Source organism: Lissotriton vulgaris, chromosome 3_1, assembly GCF_964263255.1.
Source record: "Lissotriton vulgaris chromosome 3_1, aLisVul1.2, whole genome shotgun sequence".
Taxonomy (NCBI): domain Eukaryota; kingdom Metazoa; phylum Chordata; class Amphibia; order Caudata; family Salamandridae; genus Lissotriton; species Lissotriton vulgaris.
In genome coordinates this window covers 234122334-234138140 of record NC_141689.1, presented here as the reverse complement: position 1 = coordinate 234138140, position 15807 = coordinate 234122334, and the positions used below count along the sequence as shown (strand labels likewise).

General features: G+C 43.1%; 1 protein-coding gene across 1 annotated transcript in view; it reads left to right on the top strand.

Moving 5' to 3' along the window:
• The first annotated feature begins 735 nt into the window (after positions 1 to 735).
• Positions 736 to 15807, top strand: part of PSTPIP2 (proline-serine-threonine phosphatase interacting protein 2) — a 394129-nt gene continuing 379057 nt past the window's right edge. Inside the window, exon 1 of the mRNA XM_086960336.1 lies at positions 736 to 1011. Within this exon, the coding sequence (XP_086816462.1) occupies positions 979 to 1011 (33 nt within the window). The 5' untranslated portion in view covers positions 736 to 978. The remainder of the gene's footprint in view (positions 1012 to 15807) is intronic.

Genomic DNA, 15807 nt, shown 5'->3' with positions numbered 1-15807 from the left:
CGTCGCCAGTGTAGGGTCTCTGGAAGGCTTACGGGGCTTTAGGGACATCCAGGCAAACACACACACTTGGGGCCTAGTACTGGAACACAAACGATATACACCCAAAGCTGGTTGTATCAGCAGGAAGTCCCGAGCGACCTCCAGCCCCTTTATTTATGCTCTCTGGCCAGAGAGTGATACAAAGTGTGATCGTGCTTCCGGGGGTGGGCTACCAAAGGTGGCCAACTAGACGGCTACAGCGCCGAATCGGGAAATAGTCCGAAGTCCACTCCTGCCATTTACCCTCATTACACTATATGTATAATGAAATTAAAGGCATGCTTTTTTTTTTTATTTAAAATTTTTTTATTGAAAAATATAAGTGGCATATACATTGGCAGTTGTATACAGTACATTTGTGTTGTCTACATTTCTTGGCTTGTCGAAGGGGAAAGAAGAAAAGAAAGAGAGGGGGGGGGGTTGGTGTCATTGTGTTGTCTTTAAGTGTTTATCGAGTGGCTCCCACATGAGCTCCTTGGAGAAAGAATGCAGGCTCCTAGTAAAATTAGTAAAATTTCACTTAATCATCTTAAGCATTTAACTTTTATTTCAGTGTACGTTTGCATTTTCAACATCTTCCAATCATCGAAGAACGGCGGGATGAGTAGCTCACTCCGAGGTCGGCCAGCTCTCTTTGCTACGGTTTATAGTACCGTTGTGTGTCCAGCAGGTGGCAGCAGTGAACCTCGCATCGGCAGAACACCTAGTTTGCCTTCGCGGAGCTCACGGGCAGTCGGAGGAGCGGTAGCTGGCCTGCGGGGTTAGGACCCGGGGGACGTGTCCACAGGAGAGGGAAGGAGATTTGAGGAACTAAACAGTTACGGTATTTCTCGGTGCAGCAGATAAACGGCGAGGATTTTCACCCCGACTGATATAAGTTTCATTTCCGTCTCGAATCGAAGGAGCAACAACTTCCTCCAGCTCGGCGAGCTCGACGACATGAAGGGCCCCTACTTTAAGGACAACTTCTGGGTAAGAGTCTCCAGCGTCTGCGTGCCCAGCACAGCACAGCACAGCTCAGCATAGCACAGCACAGCACAGGTGGAAGACCGCCTCACACACCGGGTCAGAGCCGGCCGACTGCGCTCTGCTGTGTGCTTTACTGGGTACAGGCAGGGCTCGCTTCCTTCCCCTGCCTGCTCTCACAGGCAGGGCTGGCACATTCCTGCAGCAGGTGTTAGCGACAGGCCAGGCGTTGTGCATGCGTGCGCAGTGTGATGGAGTGTCATGTTCATGTTGTGTGTCTTTACACAGAGCTAACATCTTACTGTGGGCAGCTCCATGACGTAAACGATGTTGGCAATGGTTTCGATATGTGTACGTTCTTCCAATATACTGTACAGCATTATAATAATGGTGTCAACGAAGCTCATTCTGGCATTGTTATGAGGTATGTTAATGGTGTCTAACGCGATGCTGCGCATTTTATCGGCTTTGTAATGTTGAAAGGAGGAGCTATCCGTGATTTGGCTCCTTGCCTCAGTGCAAGGACATAAACATTTTCACTTTCAAAGTTAAACGTGTGTGACAGCTGCGAGGCAGCGTCACATTATTATGGCAGTCTGTCAGGGCCCTGGGCGGTCGGAAAATAATATGTATTTATCGGTGACCTTGTTCCAGTGGGAAGGTTTGACGCTTGGCACTGCCGGTGGCAGGTAAACTGTTCCCCCTCTCAGAGGAGGGATGTACCATGGGCGTCCTTGACTGAAAGTTACCTCACTGACTGGTGTGTTCACACACCCAACCCTTCAGATTCAAATAACGTTATTCGGGTGCAGAAGCAACCATAAAAGTGAACAATCCAAGAATAAAAACAAAATATATGAAAATAATGCAATAAATACAATTTAAGACAACATAGCAAGCAGTCTCATATTAGTACAATAGAGTGCAGGGAAGCGCATACAGAAGTGACCATGCCAGATACAAAGAGATGATGCATAACTCGGAGCGCATTGTGCCTGTGAGCGCACAGCGGCTCTCAGAAAGGAGCCAACATAACAACATGACTCATCTTCCGTCAATTGTTGTAAGAAATTGAACGCTCGGCTAGATGCGTGAAATCCCGCGACTTCATAAAAGGGCTTAAAACTTGTTTAGTTTACTTGTTATAAAACTCCCACAAAAAGCAAAGTGCAGTATTGTCCGGATCCACCGTCACAGGGACAACATACCTGTTCAAATCACCTTCGAAATACAGTACTGCAGAAACCTGCTGTGAGCAGAGTTACACTGAACGACACAAGGCATACCTACTACAATGCATACCTGGTTCAATGCATACCTACTGCAAGGCGTACCTACTATCAGCCATACCTACTGCATGGCATACCTACTCCAAGGCATAGCTACTGCAAGGCATAGCTACTGCAAGGCATACCTACTGCATAGCATACCTACTGCAAGGCGTACCTACTACCAGCCATACCTACTGCGTGGCATAGCTACTCCAAGGCATACCTACTCCAAGGCATACCTACTGCAAGGCATACCTATTACAAGGCACACTTGGTGCGAGGCATAACTACTGCAAGGCGTTACCTTTAACACTCATACCTAAAGCATAGCATACCTACTACAAGGCATATCTACTAAAAGGCATATCTACTAAAAGGCATATCTACCACATGGCATACCTTCTACAAGGCGCATCTACTGAAAGGCATATCAATTGCAACGCCTGCCTTCTACAAGGCATACACCTCAAGGCATACCCACTGCAAGGCATACCTACTCCAAGGCATACCCACTCCAAGGCATACCCACTCCAAGGCATACCCACTCCAAGGCATACCCACTCCAAGGCATACCCACTCCAAGGCATACCCACTCCATGGCATACCTACTCCAAGGCATACTTACTGCCCGGCATACCTCCTGCATTCTTTCCTGCAGTACTGTTGAGCAGACTAACCGTTTAGCATATAATTACCAGCAACATTATATTGTTGAGTGGCTCCTATTTTTAAATCAAGAGATGCGTGTGTGCTTCCGGGTTAAGTAACACCATAATGTACATTACAAGGGCATACCTTTTCTAACATACACCGCTAGGTCATACAAGTCTTGACAGTTCACTGTAAGGGTGTATGATAGTAGAGCAGGCAGTACTATTAAATGCATACTGTAGCATACAGCACATACGCTGCACATAAAACACTAGGGCAAGCTACACAGGCATACAGCACAAGGGTACACACTACTTAGGCATTAAAGGGCATAGCGTACTAGGATATACAGTACTGGGTCATGTACTATGGGGTCAAGCAGCAATAGAGTATACAATACTAGGATGTAAAGTACTGGGATATAGAGTACTAAAGTCTAACCTGCAAGACCATGCAGCACTCGAGTACACAAAAACTTGGGTAGGAAGCTGCCTCTGTATATACTATACCAGAGTAAGGTCTAGTGTGCACAGAGTCCAGTGACTGCCCAGAGGCTTTACAGAGGCTCAAGTAGATCATACCAATGCCCTCTTTTGTGGTAGTGTGGGTGAACTGTTAGGCTTATAAGAGGGCAGTGCTAAGCATTTGTTGTTCACACACATGCATGAAATGATTACTCACACTCCATGACTAAATCCGAGACCAATGACTTGTAAAAATCGTCCTTTTAGTATGTTTATTTTATAGAACGTAAGATACTTTGTTGCAGTAAAATATGCTTGCATTATCACTGCTTTACAATGTATAAAGTGGACACTCTGCATTTTTCAATCAGTAGAATGTTATCTTATGGGAGAAAACGCAATCAGTAATATGCAGTTAAGTAAACGATTTACACTGTTGAGTTTTGGTTGAAGAATCGGTACAAGGCAAGGTTCAGGTTATTGACCTCACTGCAGCGGCACTGGGGCGGTCGGGTGCAGAGGTCAGACTCGGGATCGTGTACCAATGCTATCCAATGGAGAAAGGGGTTAAGATGGGTCTTCAGGGGTGAAGGTGAGCACAGTGGGGCCACAAGTCAACACCAAACGTACACTCTCAGCGGTGCAGGGGCGGCCTGGTGCAGAGTACCAGCACAGTGTCAGGTGCCCAATGAAAACAAATAGAGAATCTTGAAATCGGATAAAGGCTGCAGGCTCAGGCCAGGAGGCTGGACGAAAGAAACCTACAGCTGCACAGGTAAGTTGGGATGTGCTGTAGGGTCAGGACAGCATCAGTAGATCTCCCCAAGGTCCAGGGACTGTGGGTGCATGGGTGTCTTTTTGCGTCGGAAACCAGCTCATCCGTTCGGTTGCGATTGGGGTGGTCATCGTGCAGAGGCTGCAGGTATCGACGTGGAATCCGGTAGGGGTCACCCCACAAGGGACTCTTGCTCAGGATCGCTGGGGAACCTTTTCTTTACCGGTGGGCCACTTGGGCTTGGGCCATGGGCATAGAGTGCAGAGGTGTTCCACAGGCAGAGCACATTGTCTTTAACCCCTTGACCACGGCACAAATCCCGCTGCGGTGCTGGGGAATTAATGAGTGGGCGGGGATCGGATGGCCCCCGGCCATACTCCGCACACGACCACTGTGACGTCGTCCGACGCAGGTAAGGAGTGTTTTTTCTTCTAAACAGGTCCGCTGTCCACTGGAGACTTAGGAGTCATTTTAGCAGGCACACAGTCCTCCCAGGGTTCTGGAGGCTGGGCTGTGGGACGAGTTGCTCTTTTGTAGCAGGGTCTTTGAGGGCTCCAGACAAGCCAGTAGGGTTGGGGCCAAGTCGTTGGTGTCTTCAGTCTTCTAATAAGGGCCGTGTAATCCGGCACAAGAGTGATTCAACAAAGATAGAGTTAGACCAAAAGAGCTCCTTCATAAACACGTAAGAAATTAAATTCAAAGTATACATTTTAGTCAATAATGAGAGGTGTGAGTAGTTTTAAACAGATTTATTTTCTAATTAAAGTTTAAGATTCTCTGACTCTTCATTCATTAGTCAGGTTTCAATCAGGTTACAGAATTGATAATATAAAAGTAAAGTTAGTACAGAGCATATCATAATTTGCATACAGCACGTTCAATAAGAAAAAAATCCCTATTATAAGGAAATGTGGCTCAAACGATGTCAGTCAGAACTCGTGAGGAATTCAAGAATAAAAGCAAGAGTGAGATTAGCATGAAGCTCAATGAATAATTAATAATCTCCCATAAAGAGAAATAAAGCATAGAGCAAAAAAGCAATAGGCAAAGCCAGTTAGTAAAAACATGAAGCTTGGGGATTTTATTAAAAGTCAGAATGGAACCAGCCCGCATTTAATATGCCTTCATTTGCATCTGTTCTGCTTTCCATCAAAGTCCAAACTCCCCTCCTCTGCAGGTCTCTAAATCTGTGTCTGAAAACGTCTGAAGGGGTCTCCATCCCTAAATGTAAATGTAAATGTGTGTGTCTTGTAAAGCGCACTGCTACCCGGAGGCGTCCTGGCGCTATAGACCGCTGGGAAACCCGTCCTGGCTTTCCCTGTGAGATGTTCCCTCCTGGTATCTCCAAGGTGAAACCAGGCATCCCCGGCGTTTGTGGGGGGCTGTTGTGGAGATGAGGCAAGCTAAAGCCCAGAGTTGCAGAGTGTGATCCCTGGTTAGAGTAGGCACTGAGGCGAGAATTATCGAGTCCGCTGACCCTGGTTCACGACCCTGCCGTGTCGGGGATTGAACCCTGGTCCCGGGCCGTCCTCTGCTTCCAGGTCTGCCGCCTCTAACCAGTGAGCCACACTACTCCACTGTCTGAGTCTGAAACTTCTAAACTAGGAACATGTTTATAAAACTAAAAATGTTGCAAAGCATGTGACATGATCTTCATTCTTCATCCAATTGGAATACAGCATTCTACAGAAAGGCACCTCCTCCTCTCTCCTGTCTGCACACGTCACCCATCAGGCAGCAAAATCCTCTCCACAACAGATTTTGAATCTTATTTAATATAGCTTCGTCTTCTAACCTTCTTTTAAAGAAACATTTTATTTTAACTAAACACATAACATTAGCTAAAAAAGAAATTCATATTTAAGCAGGAATCATTAAAACATAATATTGTAATACATTTTAAAATGCATGTGCTTTCTATTCTTTCTATAGCAGACAAATAAATGAGTCTTTGAAACAGTTCCAGCAACTAAATATGATAAGGCAGGTTATATGCTGTAATTTATGGGAGGTGTGCTTTCACACAATAGGAAACATACCTCTTTTATCTCGAAGGTCGACCTGGAGCTCTCAGAGAAAGCTAAATCATGAGCTGCTTTCTGTGCTCCACTCTTTAAAATGTTGTGTTAATTCCATACAAATACATGCTACTACTGTACACATTTAAACATTTTTTGTAAATTACAATCACATTCTATTACTGAGGACAAAATCCAAACTGGTCAAATTAAAATCAAACTAAGAATGAATTGTACATTTTTGCATGATTTATTAAGTGGAAAGCGTCTGACTAAGGACCACATGCTTTCATTTTCCGGCACCAAATGTCTGCGTGTCACTTTTTAAAATGTCTTTTTGTGTCTGAAGCACACGCAGGTTTGTCATTAGTAGCGCTTGCATTCTATAGGACATTTTCACACTCTTTCTGTGTCATCAATTTTGTTTTAGTCTAAGTAATTCTGAAACAGAAAAAAGCAAGGATACTCATGCAGCTCATTCACTTTTGATTTGTATCACGCATCACATGACCGCTCTAGAAATTAAAGGACAAAAAAGAAACCTTAAAAGAGAAATTCTTTAAGTCTAGTATCATTCAAGCAAACGTTATGGAACAGAGGTTGGGTCTGTAGAAATGGACTTCTTCAGCAAGACCACGTAGTGCAATAATCAAAGAAAGTGATAACATTATTTATGTTTGTTGAATTAGATAGTTAAGCAAACAAGAAATATTTTTTTTCTTTATAAAGTTTTATATAAAAATATATTTTTACTATTCAATTTTTTAGGGAAAGCATTTAAAGTGTGCTGAAATCTTTAAGTATGTGCACTATATAGAATTATATAGTAAATATACAAACTAGTTCCTGCCTTTTCTTTAAACACTATAACGCTCCAAGTTTGCTGCCATGATACTGCATGAGGAGTAAGAGGAGGCAACTGCAGTGTTCAGTGCATGTCTGTTCACAGCAGAAAGAGTGTGCAGCTCAGCATGAAGCCTGCAAACACGGACTACTCCCTCCAACATAGAGGGGGGATGCCCATCTAGCATGTAAAGTGTATCTACTCTAGCTGCGATCATGTGCGACCGGAGTCTCACCAAAGGTGCAAGTAAACTCCAAAGACTGTGGCAGTTCTGAAGCTGAAGGAGCCCGGGAGAGCGGAGTTAAAGCGAGTGTGGTGAAAGACCTGTGTAGTGTGGGGTGTCCCTGAGCAGTGCTAGCTGGATGGGAGGGTGATGGCCATGTTGATCCTGCCTCATGCCAACAAGCTGTGCTCCTCATTTAGAATGTTGCGTTGCTTGCCATATTAAGCTCACCAAAATGAATGTGTGTTGACATTGGTACTGGCACAGTCATTATTTTAGCAATATATTGGGACGAAGCAGCACTGATGAGTTGCGCATGTCATTATGGGCTGCCACATCCTACAGCTTTGTGAAGCCCATCCTGCTGCTAACAAAAAAATAAATGCGCAGAAAGACACTCCCTAGGGTAAAAAAGTAAGAAGGATTGATGCCATGCGAAGTGAGACAGTGAATGCCTGCTAAGCAACACTGCCACTCATAAGGCATTGACTTTCCAGCCATGCACTGAAGCAGACTTCCGGTGCTGCTAGAGTCAGTGAATGGTGAGTGGACAGTGCCGGGGGCAGGGGGGTTAACCACACAGTGATGCTGTGGGAGGATTTGATACTTCTCAGTGCCGCTGAGAGGATGGAAGGGTGCCACATGTGGGCAGTGTCACTAAGAGGATGAGAGCGGGTTGCTGCTAATGGGCTGCCAAGTTGGCCACCAGCGGGGGAGACTAATAGAGGTTTGGTGGTGGGGTGGATTGTGCCGTTTGCCTCAGGTTTTAGCTAAAATGGGCAGCGGGCACTCTTGTGAGTCTGCCTACATGTACACCAGATGCTCAAGAAGCTAGGACGTCTTCAGGAGCTACAGATGCACATACGGCAAGGTGCCACTAGGTACAGGAGTACAACAAAGATATTCTGAGTGTTTGTGTGGTGCCAGGTAACTATCCTAGTCCTAACCTTGATTGGCAGGGCAGAAGTTGGAAGCCACACAGCTGAGTGAAATGTCCTTCTTGAGGTGCTACAGAGTCCACCCAGGAAGGATGCCCTCATCATGTTGACATGGTGACCATCTCGAATGAGAGGATTCCCATTACCTCCAGTAGATTTGCTAGAGGATGATTGGAGGCAAACACGAGCATGCTAGTCTTTCGCGAGACTCAGACACATTATTTCTTAGTAGTCAACATGCTATCTTTGGGACCAGTTTCAGGGCATCACCCTTCATCAACCAGGCTAGCTTGAATCCAGTGGTGTAGTGAGCAAGGGATCCACATCTCGGCATACCCTTCCCACTTAGGGCGACATATGCAAAAGAAACAATTAATGGACAGAACGTTGGACAATGCAAACAATCACCCCCAGTCACAAGGATCTGGGTTAAATCCATCATTCTTTTGCTCACCACACCACTCCAGTTTGGACACAACCATATGCAAATCAGTCTTGACCCTGTTACTTATGGGAACAGTCCAGCCCAAACTGCTAAGCCTGGTTCTCCCTGGACCGGAAACAAGCATCCTGGGACTGGTTTCAGGTTATCACCCTTCTTCAGCCAAGCCATACAAAATGTCCGGGTGTTTTAAGTTCCTGTATATTTGTTGAAATACAGATAAGCACACTGCAAAAATGTCAAACGGACCAGTTGAAAATACAAAAATCACAACATGCAAAACAGCTGTTTTATAATGAAAAAAGTTCATATAATACCAGAAAATCAACAACAGCGAAATTGCTGCAAATTCAGATTTTTTTCTCTTTACTGTAATTATAAAACCCTTCTTTTAGCTTTTAACAGATGGACATGTTCTATCCTATGTTTTGTTTTATTTTAAAATGGTAACTTTTTTTTTAAATGTGCTAGTAGATCTTGTTCCCTCTCAGTACACTGACTCATACCCGATTATACCGACACTCTTTACCCACCCCACTCAAACCTCCCACCTGCTGTCACACAAATCTTTCTTTTCACTTGTAGTCTGTGGTTGCATGTGGTGCTCTTTATTATTAAATATGATTCTTGAAAACGTGGGTGCTGCTAGAACTCTCTCTGAAGCAAGGAGGGTTCACCCAGATACCCAGTCTGACTTTTTGATCTTTTCCATTCTCTTTTTCTACTCTTGGTCATTGATTGTCTTGAGAAGTCAACTTTAAAAAACGTTTTTGAGAGTTCTTTTTTCCTCAATGATACAATCAATCAGTCTTGTAAAGCGCTGTTCCACACCCCTGAGGTTAGCTGAGCGTTGAGGTATGGGTGGTCTTATTCTAAAAGCCAGATTCTCTTCTGAATTCTGCCAGGGAGGGAGGTGTTCGTTTGTGAAAGGGCAGGTCATTCCAGGCTTTTGCTCCAAAGTAGGAGAGGGCGCAGTCTCTGCTGCGGCGGATTCGGGAGGTGCGTGCAAGGACCTTGGAAGTGGAACGCACGTGTACGGTGGGTTGGTAGAAGATCATGCGGTGTTTGATGTAGGCTTGTCATTGGTTGTGTAGAGCTCGATAGGCGTATATTAGGAGCTTGAACTGGCATGTCTTATAGACGCCGAGCCAGTGGAGGTTCCTGAGGCGGTGGTGATGTGGATGCGTTTGAGGAGGTCGAGGATGAGTCTAGCTGCTGCGTTCTGTATGGTCTTGAGTCTCTTGAGGAGCTGGGTGGTGATTACAGCATAGAGAGCGTTCCTGTAGTCGGGATGTCTGGTCTCAAGGTCTTTGGTGACAGATTTCCTGGTATTGACGGGGATCCATTTGAATATTTTCTGGAGCATGAGGAGGATGTGGAAACACGAGGAGGTGACTGCATTGATTTGGTACTTCATGCTGAGTTCGGTTTCGAGGATTATACCGAGGTTGTGGGCGTGGTCTGTGGGTGTAGGGTTGGGTCCGTGGCCTGGAGGAACACCAGCTACTGTATCAAACCAGTATGCATTATTATCATACTCAAGTTTTCGTGTTGTTTCATCTTGAATGTATATTGTATTTTAAATATAATCACAGAGCCCCCAGTTTAAATAATTTAGTCAAGTGTCTTATTCCTTCTTACTACATACGTTTTGATGGGGTGATGCTAATGGTTATAGTCAATTGACATATACAGTCTAATTATTGTCTTTTATGTAACTTTGTACTAGTCTTATTGTAATCTTTGTAGATATATAGGCCTTTCTGTATATGCATTTGCCTACCATCTTTACTGTACTGCCATATAATGAATAATACCTTGATTTCCATATGCAAAAGAAATTCAGAAAGCCTTTTTGTCTCGCAAACCGCTCCTGTATGCATTTATGTGTGCCTTCGGGCATTCACTTACTCATTATCCAAATTACAACCAAATTTTAGGTTCCGCGGGTAAAAAGCGTTCAGGTTGCCTGTGAATGTCCTTCCTTCTGAAATCAAGTGATAAGGCAAGGCCAATATGGTCTAGACAAAGAAATTACAGTAACATACCTACTTTATGCAAAATCCAAATGCTATCTTATATTAGATCTATTTGCATTACTCTCTTTTGACCTACGCTACTGGTAACTAATATATGACAGCCGACAAAACATGCTGTGCAGCATGTTCCTCTTGTATTTCGACAATTACTTGGTTTGCATAAAAACCAATTAAAGACTGGTAATTATTGAATTCACATCCCTATAGTTGCTCAGAGGTGCACGGTTAGAGTACTGCAAAATAAATAATTGAGTTCTACAAGAATTGATACCATGATGGTGTAACGTGCTATCTATCACCCTGCTCCACTCTAAGCTTTGTTTCCACACTTACTTTACAGTAGCTTTTAGCAGCCAGAGCTAATGATCCCCTTCCTTTTCACCTTACTTATTTATTATCAACTTTTATGGTCTCAAGGAGCATGCAGTCTAATATTTTGAATGCAGGTTGGCACGATTCTAGACGGATGATCTACAGCCCAGTGTCCAGGCTCTGTATTGTCACTGGAGTCCCTTTCATCTCTGTCCATCAAGTCCCATCAATGTTCATCAATGTAAGGCAGGCAGGTACATCTGCATAATTTCTACCTATCTCTGAATGAAGCCAGTAAATGAGAAATGTGTGCTGCTGAGGAAAGCAGCAAGCAGGAGGCTAGCTTAGCCTAACTTTGATTGTGACTGTCCGTTGGCAAGATAGCACAAAACTTCTTGTTGCCTTTACCCTTCGTGGGGCTTCCAAGTATGGGACACTGAGTAATCGCTGAGCCGTCACAAATAGAACCACAGTTCACATAAAGGACAGTTGTCCTCAGGAATTGCCTTGGTCAACTGGGTTGGTGCTGCGTGTTTCCTGGTGAGTGCTTGTACTAACTCACTCAGGGATTGCAGGGGCCACAGTAAGAGCAATGCATTAACGACCACGATGGGGCAGCATTATCCCCAAAAGGCTGGAGCCCAAGGAATTGCCACATGTCAGGAATTGGGGTAGAAGCAGGGATCTGGCCAAGCTTCCTTGGTTTGAAATAGGCCAGTTAACCCCATCTGGAGAAGAAGTGGTCTCTTCTTCCAGTCTTCCGAATCCTCCAAAGGTTTTTGAATCTGTTGTAAAGTCAAGACTCCAGCGTCATTCGTTGTCCACAAAGATTGACACGTTCTGGGAAGGACAGCACCCAGAGATTGGTGGAAGCTCAAAGCCCTAAGTGAACCTCAGAATTTTCGGATGAGTTATCAGTAATCTTCATTACATTAGGGCATAGGTATTAGCGGCAACAATGATGCCTGTCTCCGTAGTGCAGATTCACTTTATGAAGTAAGAACTGATACTAAATTTAAATATCTATCTATATATATCTATATCTATCTCTCTCTCTCTCTCTCTCTCTATATATATATATATATATATATATCTATATATATATATATATATATATATATATATATATATATATATATATATATATATATATATATATATATATATATATGGTAGGAGGTCATCGTCCGGGAAATTTATTTAGATATATATATAGATATTTAAATGTAATATCATATATATAGTTATGTGGACATTATATATGCAGTTGCAACTTTTTTACAGAACAGTAACATCCGTAAAACGTTTATGTTGTACATAATAAATATGTGAACATTGTCATAACTGGTCAGGATATGGATTAGTGAAGTAAAATAAAAAACGTTCTGTAGATTTCCATACATTTTATTTGTCCAGGGCACCGGTCTGTACTACTCTCAAGGGTTATCAAAAGTGGACGAAGAGCAATCTTTAGACATAAGATGCACTAGTCAAGATCACTATTTACAGTAATTGACAGCGACTAGAGTATTTGACATAGTTGATGTTATAGCTGATGTACCTGGGGTTCACCCGACAAAACGAGACTGATGTTACAAATTTGTAGAATTGATTTTTGTCAGCGTTTCTAATAGCACCTACATGAAATAAACACTATCTTGAGACTTTTGCCAATAATGATACCAACTCGAACATCAGATGCCCTCATCAGAGGTCATACGCGTGTGTGCTTCCTTTACATAGACATTATTTAATTTAGTCAACGAAATATTTAGTAATAAGCTAATTTGCTGTCTAAGATAAGCCTGCAGTAAATACTTCTCCAGAGAGAGAATGGACAAAGATCACCATGAAAATTAGCTGTGTCATAGGGGAATGGGAGATGGTGAGAATATTTTTGGAGAAAACGAGAAAAATGAAAGTTGAAAAGATATATAGTTAAGCACAAAGATTAATTACACTTGCAAGTAATTTACACATGGATTTTACTCTTACACTTTTGAGTAACTCAACTAATGTTGACTATACACAAAATCAAAGTGTAAAGTTACTCAAAAGTATAGACTCAACCTGACGCCATCCCCAAAAAAGTGGGTGGAGCCAAATTTGCAAGTGAAAGTTACACATGCAGTTGTTACTAAAAGCGTATTGGTGATGCACTATTTGTACATAAATCTTAAGCATCAATCAGTCAAACTATCTGGGTTTATAGAGCGTGGCTACTTGCCCGTGAGGGTCTCAAGGCATTGAGGGGGAGGGGAGCTGCTGATCCTTCTGGGTGCTGGGGCTCAGTCGAAGAGCCAGGTCTTGAGATCCTTCCTGAATTACACCATGAGGATGTTAATTATTATAGTACATAAACAAGGTGAATAACTGAAAAATGTTATATCACACCTCCTTACTTTCCTTATTAGATTAGTGTAGACCCTACTGAATATCTGTATGTATGTTATCAGACTCTTAAATATTGTATTGTCTGAATTGTTATTAGACTAGTCTAACTGTTTATATGCCAAGCCATGTAACTAATACGGCATCCCTTAGAAATCCATTGGGTCTGTAGTTGGAATGCACCTCAGCATGTCCACTTAGCAGTCCGACTTCCTGTCTACCACACCCAATGCCAATATACTCCGTCTATCTTATAGAACATATAATTAGGGGTGGGCGTAGTTCACGAAGTAGCGCTACGCAAAGCTACGCAAAGTGCACTTCGCATTACGCAAACTTCACGTAGCACTACGCGAGCTGCGTAGTAGCATGTTCGCACTGTGCAAGATGCGTTTTCAATGATTGCACAGTGCGGACATGCATCCGGCACTGTGCAATCATTGAAAACGTCATCTTGCACAGTGCGAGCTGTAGTTTTCTGCTGCTCGAGTAGATTTTTACTCGAGCAGCAGCTTTCTCAACGCGAACTGGTAGTTTCTCATCGCGAGCGGTCGCGAGCATGCGCAACCACTCGCTATGAGAAACCTGACCTCCCCGCGTTGAGAATCTCGCCGGGATGTCATTTTGCTTGCTCGCAGTCGCGAACATGATGTTGAGGACCGCAAACAAGCAAAAAATGACCGCTGCACTCCGCTACGCTGCACTACGCATGTTCGCACTGTGCTACGTGCAGCTCGCGTAGTGCGAAGTTGCGCAAACTTCGCAAACTACGCGAGCGTAGCGTAGTGCTTCGACCAGGGTTACATATAATTTCCTTACAGTTACAGAAATTGCTTGCAATTATGCAAGGTAATATATAAAAGATGAGGGCTAATGACTGTCAATCTGACAATAATCACACTAGATGGAGGAGTTGTGTATGGCATGGCTTTCCTGGTAATACATACATTGCATACAAGCAAGGCCTGATTGTATGCCTACATGAGAGCGCTAACTCTTTAGAATACGTGTGGCAGGATTACGAAACAAATATTCTAAATGATACGTGATTGACATATCATTTTCAGACATTATTTTCAGGCCTGCAAGTTAACATTAGCCGCAGGAACCATATAGAGAATAAAAAATGTTCCATTGTCTGAAAGGTGCAGGACTATGTGCCATGATAAAGAGCTACGAAGCCTTTTGACCTCGCACAAAACAAGCTTGGAAAGATACACACATGGTAATATTTGCCTGGCTTACCTATGCTTCTGTAACAAAACCGCCACTAGTTTTACACAGTGATGATACCAGAAATTACACAGGGCTTACCCTCCACCCCTCCACGTAGAGACTCATTGGATTCTTCCAGTTGTACCTGTAGAAAGACTACTGCTAAAACACGCTTCCCATTGGATTTATTTCTGTTACCTCCTAGATAAAATGCTGGGTTCTGTAATAGACATCAGATGAGCAATTCATCTTTGTAAGGGATTAGTTGACCTTTTGGCTTTGTCAATGCGTGTGCATCAACAACAAGAAAGAAAATGCTTGTTAAACAGCTCCTGCAGCAAGTGAAAAAAGGGTAAAATGTCCAAGCCCAGCTTCATTTCAATCAAGAGATTGAAATAGTCCACATGAACCAATGGATCTCCTGCTTGTGTGGGTTTGTGGTTTTGGACAAGTAAATGCTAAAATTTCATGGAACGTCATATCTCCTGGAAAGCATATTTTGCAAAAGCAACCCAGCTGTAGTTTTGCAGTTTTCGAATGAGCTGGGTAGTTTTCCCCTCCTTATGATCTAAATAGCTTTTCTTAGAATTTATATATTTTTTTTATAAAGATTGGCCTCAGGTCATTTCTGTAATCATTGTTGTTACAGAAGAGCTAAATTGTAAAACGGTGCTCTGTAGAAAAAGAAACAAAATGTCTGTCGACAAACTTTCTTAGTGCAAAGTCATAGCAAAAAACTCTTGTACCTCTGCACAGACTGAGTGCCTGTGAGAAGGGGATCTCAACATTATATTTCGTTTAACATAAGCAATTGCGTGACAACACTGCTGATGCAATGAACTCTGGGACTTCCTGTTTTACATTGGACGCATCACCACTTCCTTGCACGACTACATTTACTTGCAGGAGCAGCACAAGAGCTAGTATTTGAAAAATAACACTCAACAGCCATTTCCCCCCTTTTCTGTCCTCAAACTAGCTGTGTCTAGGCGCCGGGAAACCCTTTTTGGGTAGCTGTTGCGCCCTATAAATTGAAAAAATAATAATAAAAATAATAATAATAGTCTGCATTTTTACTGAATATTATCATTTATTATATTCTGTGCATCTCAAGCACGTGCTCAAAGCTTTGGAAGGAGAAGAATATTAGGTGTAGCTAAAGTTTTTTGTAGGCGAGGGAACTCTTAAAACCAGTGGGTTCCTTCAGTTTGCTGCCTTG